Genomic DNA, 8,656 nt, shown 5'->3' with positions numbered 1-8,656 from the left:
GCGCATTTCTGAAGATCCCGGTCCTTACTATTTCCGGCACCAAAATCTCCACATCTACTTCCGATTAGTAGCACTTTACTCTTTACTCTTATCTGATTTGCCATGTCATGTCATATCAAAAGCTATCTAAATTTCTCACATATCTTACAGTAGGTCTTGTTGTAGGGACTTATAGTACGCGATTGATTCAACAAGAAGTAATCAAGTTGCCATGCCCTGTTACGATCGCCAAGAAATTCTTATGGCCGAAGCGAAATGAAATCTTCATCGGGGACGACGGCGGCCGGAGATTGGGAGAAGGACGTACCGTATCCGAGGAGCACGGAGTTGAGGGAGGCGAAGACGGAGCAGGCGAAGACGTATCGGGTGCTGCTCCGGCGCCGGCCGCCACGAATGCCTTCGTCCTCGTGCTCCGGCGGCTGCATATCTTACTGAACGATTTAACAGAAAATGAGCTCGTTGCATTTGGGACACAGAGCTTACTGAATGAGATATAGGATCCCCTAAAAACAAAAATTAAGATATCAATTATGGAAGCGCGTTTACTGAACTATAAGGCTATGTTTGGTAGCAAAGTATTAAAACCACAGTTTTCACTCATAACCAAACAACTCAAAGTAATTAAAACTATGGTATTTAAAAAAACTGTAGTATTCCTGGAATACTTCAAAAACATTTTGTTATCAAACAGTGCCTAAGTGAAAGCTTCTACCAATTTCCTCTCCTGAAGGATCACCATTTTTCTCGGTCACACCGGAAAGAGCTAAAATTATCTTACAGTGAAATGCATTTACCTCTCACAGTTATAAGCAAGCAAAGCCTTTGCCAAACGGTTGTTCTCTCCATCTGTACTTCTGATGCTTCCAGTTGTAAGAGTCGTAGCATCTCCATATGTACTTCTGAAATTACCAGTTGTAAGAGCTGATGCTCCCGAGGGGCGGTCCTGCTGCAGCATCTCGCTGCTGGAGCGGATGCCGTTGAGCGCTCTCAGGTCCAGGTTGGGCAACACTGAGCAGCGGCACCGCGGGCACTTGACGTTCAGCCGCAGCCACTGGTCGATGCACTCCACGTGGAAGTTGTGTGCGCACGGGAGGCCACACACCTCGTTCCCCACCTTGAACTCTTCCAGGCAGATCGGGCACTCGCTGCAGTCCGTCGGCACCGCTTTTAGCATGAACTTGGGGAGCTCCTGGATCAGAGCCTCCACCGCTTCCCTCTGAAAGAAGCACAAGAGATCACATTTAGCACATTTAGATGTATTCTTGTGATGATGATGATGATGATGATGCATATGGAAAATTACACTTCAGGTAATGCTTGTAAGCAACTCTCACCTGGGCTGTTGTCAGGTAAAGGCCAGGATGATATGCAGTGTCTTGGCCCATTCCTCTCAGTTCCAAGCCGACCGCTTCGAAAGCCTAGTCAGGCACACGAATCATGTCAACCAAAACCTGCACACATGAACATCATGTTAATAATGTCATCATATTACCTTCCTACTGCTAGAAATAACCTAGCCAGCTCTTGTGTGGATTGAAACTTGTGTGCTAGGACAAAATATGCAATCCTGACTGCTTTGGAGATACTGAACATAATAGTATTGATAAAGATTCGTAATAACTTAATCTGATATGTTGAAGCTTCCCTAATGTTGACACATCACTTTCTACATACAACGTCAGTAAAGAAATAAATGGAAACATTACCCCGTATTCAGAGACCGGAATCCCCTGTTGTGCCCTCAGTTGGAGAGCATGCCTTCGGTTTAGGCACTACCATGTAAATAAAAGCATGGAAAATGTGAAATTCCTCTAGTAATCATACCAGACAGTTCAGCCCAGCAAAATCTTGGCCACTGGCGTCTACACTTCAGTTTGTATTGTGCAAATACAAAGAACACTCGACAGATTCATCATGTTTTTAGTAACTGGATATGATACAAGCTGATGCAAACCAGATATGAACAATCCGATGTCGTATTCACAACTCAGTACACGCGTCAAACAGAATTTAAATACATCCAATTCAAACGGCAATAGACATGGATATCCCTACAGTCAGGTAATACACAAGCAGGCTAAACTAACTACAATAGTCTATGAAGATCATATGCTATACATCAGTAGATTTTGATTGACATGAACCTTGCTAACGCTAAATATTGCCATTCTTTGTACAATATTCATGTATAAGAAGCACTTGAATAATATTTCAATCACATTCAAGATTTGATTTTGTATGGACAAATTAGCAGTACCTTTCCAACAGCCACGCAATCGGCAATCCAATCCCGGACTGTTCCGCAGTCATTGTCCCCTGTCCCCTCCCTGTCCTCCGCCAGCAATCGTCAATCCAATCCCGGACCGGCGGCTGGCTGGCGAGCGAGCGAGCGAGATGGCGACGCTGACCTCGGACCTGCTACGGCCGGTGCACGAGGCGTAGGCGCTGGACAAGGCGGCGCTGCTGCGGTACGCGGCCGCGCACGTCCCGGGCTTCCCCGCGCCAGCGCCGTCGCTCGCCCTCACGCAGTTCGGCCACGGCCAGTCCAACCCGACCTACTGCCTCGAGGCCTCCGCGCCCGGCGTGGAGCCCCGGCGGTACGTGCTGCGGAAGAAGCCCGCCGGCGCCATCCTCCAGTCCGCCCACGCCGTCGAGTGCGAGTTCTAGGTCCGCCAAAGATCCTCCTCCTCCGCCCTCGCTGCCCACCTCGGTTCCCGCTCCCCAATCCCACTCCCTCCCGTCGGCGGTGGGCTCTCCTGTCGGTGGTGGGCTCTCCCATCGGCGGTGGACTCTGCTGCTAGGGATTTGGCGGAGAGAGTGAGGGAGGGGAATGGGTAAGGGTAATGGGAAGTGAAGTGGAGTGCACAGAGAGAGTGTGCGCTGCGCCTAGACAGTGATTAGGAAAAAAAACTAAACTGTCCGTGTAGAAAAAAAATCCATCTCCTTGTACACATATACTCTTGAGCTGACTGGTTAATCTCCATCCTTACTTTTCTATCATTTTAATAATAATATAATAGATAGATAAGCATTCCTATCAGAAAAATAAAATTGATATTTTTAGCAGAAATTGTGTTATATACATTTGTAAACTTTGTTCATTGTTTGTTTAATTAAATTTTATGCAATTGAAAAATACTTTAATTCCTACTTAGAACTTGCAAAAAAATTCACTTAATATCTGTAAATCCGAATATTAATTATATGTCTATAATTAAGACGAAAATGCAGAGATGTTCTATTGCTCCTTTTTTGCATCACTAGGGATTGTTGCAACATGTTATAGATATTACCATGATTGCACAATTTGTCGCAATATATAACAGTTATTGCAACACAATGAAGGTGAGGCAAAACATCGTCCTATTACAACCAATACATGTTTTGTCGCAATACAAAGACATTTGTTTGCAACAATGTCTATGTCTAGTGCCTCACTTCGAAATTGTTGCAATATGCGCCAGAATATTACCACAAAGATTTACTTTGTTGCATTACCTAAGCCTCTATTGCAACAAAACGACTAATTCCCGCAACGAAACTTATTTGTTGCAATATCACTGCCATATTACAACGGTGATCCAGTTTGTGGCAATACACGATTTCTAATGCAACAAAACGGAGTACTTAGAGCAACAAAACTGGAAAGTGGCAATATGTACGGCATATTACCATGAACTGAAAGTTTGTGGTAATATAGCGTTTTATTGCCACGAAAGATTGTTGTAGAAATAAATTTTGTTGCAATAGACTGTATTCCTTGTAGTGCACGGCGGTTCTTGAAACGTTTCTTGGAAAGACGTGTTTCTTGGAAGAATTCTCCATCATATGTGTGTGGGTTAATGTGAGGTTCATAATCCTGTTCATTTGGGAGAGGTGGTCTGACATGTGGCGGCACTTCATAAAGAACATACCAACCGATAGCAGAGAAACCACAATTTGTAGATTTCCGGTCGGGCATAGATAGCTCTTTTCCAAAGGTACGAAAGAGATACCCGTTGATGTTGTATTTCTCAAATGAATGGACCTTATAGTCAAAACCATTAGCGACTTGTCTCAATACGGCGTCCATAGACTCTGAATTAGCCTACAAGTTTAATACGAAACGATTGTTGCATTAGCCGCAAGTTAGACCAAGAAATGAAACGGTCCATTATTGATAATTACCATTTGTTTGAACCAAGAGATGAAACCGGGATAGCCGCCTCCTGTCTTTGACAGAAGCTCATACTCTTCGACGGAATCATTTTCGATCACCGCTCCATCCAAGAATTTGGGGACGTAACGACTGTTTGAAATATCCGGGAAAAAGAGTAGTTCAAATGAATTAGAAGTTACGGGAAAATGTGCCGAGAACTCACTCGATGTACAGCCGCACTTCTATTAGGTTGTTGAAGATATACAACGAAATGTTCCGTCATTCTTCGACATCCAAAGTTATTGGTTTCGAAGCACCGGCTGGTGCGAGCTTCCCTTTGAATGGGCTGAGGTTGGACCCACCTTTTTTAGGGTCTGCATCATTGTGCCGAGGCTTCGGATTATGCAAATGATAATTTTTGGCTTCGTAGTGTGCTGTCACAAAGTTTGCCACCTCAGTAATGAATGCCTCAGCCATCGATGCTTCAATTCTATGCTTATTTTTACATTTAGCCAGAAGGGTCTTCTGCATCCTCTCAGTTGCATAGCACGAACGATCTTGCACGGGCCCACCCAATCTTGCCTCGGTCCGTAGATGTAAAATCAAGTGCTGCATTGGATTAAAGAAGCCCGGTGGAAAGATCTTCTCTAACTTGCACAACAACTCTGGTGCAAACTCCTCCATGTCTTCTACCACGCGAGGCAACAATTCTTTCGCACAAAGAACACAAAAGAAATAGCTCAGCTCCGCTAGTACTAGCCATTCATCCTCAGGAATAAACCCACATAACATCACCGGCATTACCCGCTCTAGCCATATGTGCCAATCATGACTCTTGAGACCAAAGATTTTTAATTTTTCAAGACTCGCTCCCCTCTTTAGATTCGCTGCATGCCCATCGGGGAACATCAAGTTCATTTTGACCCACAAGATAATTTCCCTCATAGCTGGCCTTCCAAGACTGAACCAGGCCTTTGGCTTCGACCACTTCTGCTTTCCTTTGCCTTCTCGCTTGTTTTGTAACGGTCTATGACATAGTGTCTCTTGATCGACTCTAGCCTTAGTATTATCCTTTGTCTTCCCATCTATGTCGAACAATGTACCAAAAATAGCCTCTCTGATATTCTTTTCAGTGTGCATCATGTCGATATTGTGTGGAAGAAGGACGTCTTTGAAGTAAGGCAGATCCCAGAAGCATGACTTGTGAGTCCAGGCGTGTTTTGAATTATACCCCTTGAAATACCCTGGATGCTCAAGATCAGGCTCGAGGGTGTTTAACTGATCCAGGATCTGTTGGCCTGTCAACGCAAGTGGTGCCAAGTTTTTGACAACTTGACCTTTGGTAAAGTTCTTCTTGTCTTTTCTGAATTGATGGTCAGGATCCAGGAACTGTCTATGCAAGTCAAAGCAAGAATACTTCCGACCCTCCTGCAACCAATGAAACTGAAGAGCTGCCTTGCATTGGGGGCACGAGAACCTTCGATGCACACACTATCCAGAGAATAGCGCATACGCTGGCAAGTCATGCATAGAGTACATGTACCACACATGCATTTTGAAGTTTTCTTTTCTAGCGGCACCGTATGTATTGACCCCATTATCCCAAGCTTCTTCCAATTCATCCTTAAGCGGTTGCAGGTACACATTCATATTCTTCCCCTGATAATTGGGCCCTGGAATTATCAACGTCAGAAATATGTTCTTTCTTTGCATAATCTGCCCGAGGGGGGGGAGATTGAGTGGAATGACAAATACAGGCCAACAATTGTATTGGGTTGCCGTCATGCCGAAGGGATTAAAACCATCTGTGGCGGCGCAGACTCGAGGATTCCTTGGATCTTCCGCTTTATCCTGATGCAATCCATCGAAATGTTTCCACGCTTCCCCATCCGATGTGTGTACCACCATCTTATTCCCATCCGCATCTTGTTCGGTTCTTTTGCCCAATTTGTGCCATGCCATCTGTCTGGCTGTCTCTTCGACCATGAAAAGACGTTGAAGTCTTGGTACGATTGGCATATACCGAAGAACACTAACTGCGATTTTGGTCTTCCTCTTCTCACCCATACCATTGTCTACCACAAGATACCTGCAAGACTCGCAATTGGGACAATAGTGCAAGTGTGCATACTCCTTCCTAAATAAGACACATCCTTTCTCACATGCATCTATCTTCTCATAGGGCATCTTAAGTACACGAAGTATTTTGTCCGACACGTACAGGTTTGCAGGCATGACATAGCCTTTGGGTAGGAAGCTTCCAAATAGTGTCATCATCGCGTCGTAGCATTCTCTTCCCAAGTTGAACTAAGCCTTCAGAGCCATTACTTGTGCAATTGCATCCAGCTGACAGAGCTCACGGGCGGCAAAATTTCCGCGTCAGCCTACGATGGCATTGTAGCTTATTTGTCGTCTATCTCCCAAAAGCCGACGGCAAAGAGCTTTGCCGTCAGCTTTTCAGAGGAGCAGTCGGCAAAGTGGTCGAGATGGCAGCCGACAGGCGTTGCCTCCGTTAGGGCCTAACGGAGGCTTTGCCGTCTGCCTCCCCTCTTCTGTGCCGTCTGCCACCCCCCTCTTCTTTGCCGTTTGCCTCCCCCTCCTCCTCCCCCTCCTCTGCGCCGTATGTCTCCCCCACCCCCACTTCTTTGTCGTCTGCCTCCCCCCCTCTTTTGTGTCGTCTACCTCCCCCTCTTCTTTGTCGTCAGCCTCCACCTCCTCCCCCACTCCTCTGTGCCCTCTTCTTTGCCGTCTGCCCCCTTGGAAGCAGACGGCAAAGATACTATATGGCCAGCTGCTACTGCCCAGGTTGCACAGCTGGGCGCCACGTGGCACCTTTGCTGTCGGTCAGCTGATGGCAAAGGCCTTTGCCATCAGCTGGCAAACGGCAAAGAGCCCATATTGTCACATTTTTGTTTATTTTTTCTATTTCACAACACATATACATATAATTCGTAGCACATATATGATAAATAGGTCACAACAAATATATGATATACATATAAAGCTCATCAATGCCATTTGTTCGTCAACGTACATCCCATATATCAAAAGGACCAACACATACAAAGTTTCATCCATATATACATACATATAGTTACACATATATTGTTCATCCATATATACATATACATATAGTTCCACATTGTTCATCAACTCAAATAAAAACGGAAACTAAAGCAATCCAATGCCAGCTTCCATGCATGTAGTACATCCACTCTGCAAAATGGGAATAAGAAAGTCAGAAGAAGAACAACAACAACATATATATGACAAATAAGCTAAATTGAAGAAGAAAGAGAAGAAGCAAGAAGAGAACAAGGAGAAGAAAAACAAGAAGGAGGAGGAGGAGGAGGAGGGGAAGGAGAAGGAGAAGGAGGAGGAGAAGAAGAAAAAAGAAGAAGAGAAGAAGAAGGAGAATAAGGAGGAGAGAAGAAGAAGGAGAAGAAGGAGGGCTCCTTCTCCTTCTTCTCCTCCTTCTCCTTCTTCTTCTCTTCTTCTTCTCCTCCTCCTTCTTCTTCTCCTTCTCCTTCTCTTCTTCTTCTTCTCTTCTTCTTCTTCTTCTTCCTTATTTTCATTTCTCCTCTTCTCCTCTTCTTCGAGCTAAATTACCTAACTATGTCTTTTTGGAGCTAAATGGGCTAATTATCCAATTTTAGAGGAAAACAAGTTAAGTATATAATATTAACGAGCTAACCAAGGTTCTTATGCCCTTTTTAGGTTATTATGGCATTTTGGAGCTAAATGGGCTAATTATGTCATTGTTGGGGAAATTAAGGCAACGGGAATATGAAAGAGGACAAGAAAGTGGAGGAGGAGGAGAAGAAGAAGAAATAAACAAGAAGGAAGAGAAGGAGGAGGAGGAGGAGAAGGATTAGAAGGTCCTTGGCCTTCTCCTCCTTCTCCTCCTCCTCCTTCTCCTTCTTCTCCTCCTCCTTCTTCTCCTTCTCCTTCTCTTCTCTTTCTCTTCTTATTTTTGTTCTTCCTTTTCATTTCTCCTCTTCTCCTTTTCTTGGAGCTAAATTAGCTAAGTATGTCTTTTTGGAGCTAAATGGGCTAATTATCCCATTTTAGAGGAAAACAAGCTAAGTATATAATATGAATGAGCTAAGCAAGGTTCTTATGCCATTTTGAGGTTATTATGGCATTTTGGAGCTAAATGGTCTCATTATGTCATTGTTGGGGAAATTAAGGCAAGGAGAATATGAAAGAGTAGAAGAAAGAGGAGGAGGAGGATAAGAAGAAGAAATAAAGAAGAAGGAGGAGAAGGAGGAGGAGGAGGAGTAGGACTAGAAGGTCCTTGGCCTTCTCCTCCTTCTCCTCCTCCTCCTCCTCCTCCCCCTCCTTCTCCTTCTTCTCTTCTTCTTCTTCTTCTTTCTTTTAATTTTTCCTATTTCTTCTCCTCTTCTTGGAGTAAAATTAGCTAAGTATGTCTTTTTGGAGCTGAATGGGATAATTATCCCATTTTAGAGGAAAACAAGCTAAGTATATAATATTAATGAGCTAACCAAGGTTCTTATG

The 8,656-nt window shown here is 44.3% G+C and overlaps 1 protein-coding gene across 1 annotated transcript; it reads right to left on the bottom strand.

Moving 5' to 3' along the window:
* Positions 1–239: 239 nt before the first annotated feature.
* On the bottom strand, positions 240–1,442 carry LOC123396387 (E3 ubiquitin-protein ligase ATL15-like). Its single transcript, XM_045091336.1, has 4 exons — positions 1,335–1,442; positions 802–1,216; positions 484–503; positions 240–419 (listed from the first exon to the last, which is right to left on the bottom strand). Exons 1-4 carry the CDS (start codon positions 1,383–1,385, stop codon positions 240–242), a joined length of 666 nt encoding a protein of 221 aa, XP_044947271.1. The 5' UTR covers positions 1,386–1,442.
* Positions 1,443–8,656: the final 7,214 nt, after the last annotated feature.

The sequence above is a fragment of the Hordeum vulgare genome, chromosome 5H (assembly GCF_904849725.1).
Source record: "Hordeum vulgare subsp. vulgare chromosome 5H, MorexV3_pseudomolecules_assembly, whole genome shotgun sequence".
In the NCBI taxonomy this organism is placed as follows: domain Eukaryota; kingdom Viridiplantae; phylum Streptophyta; class Magnoliopsida; order Poales; family Poaceae; genus Hordeum; species Hordeum vulgare.
This window is presented reverse-complemented; position numbering and strand designations above follow the sequence as displayed.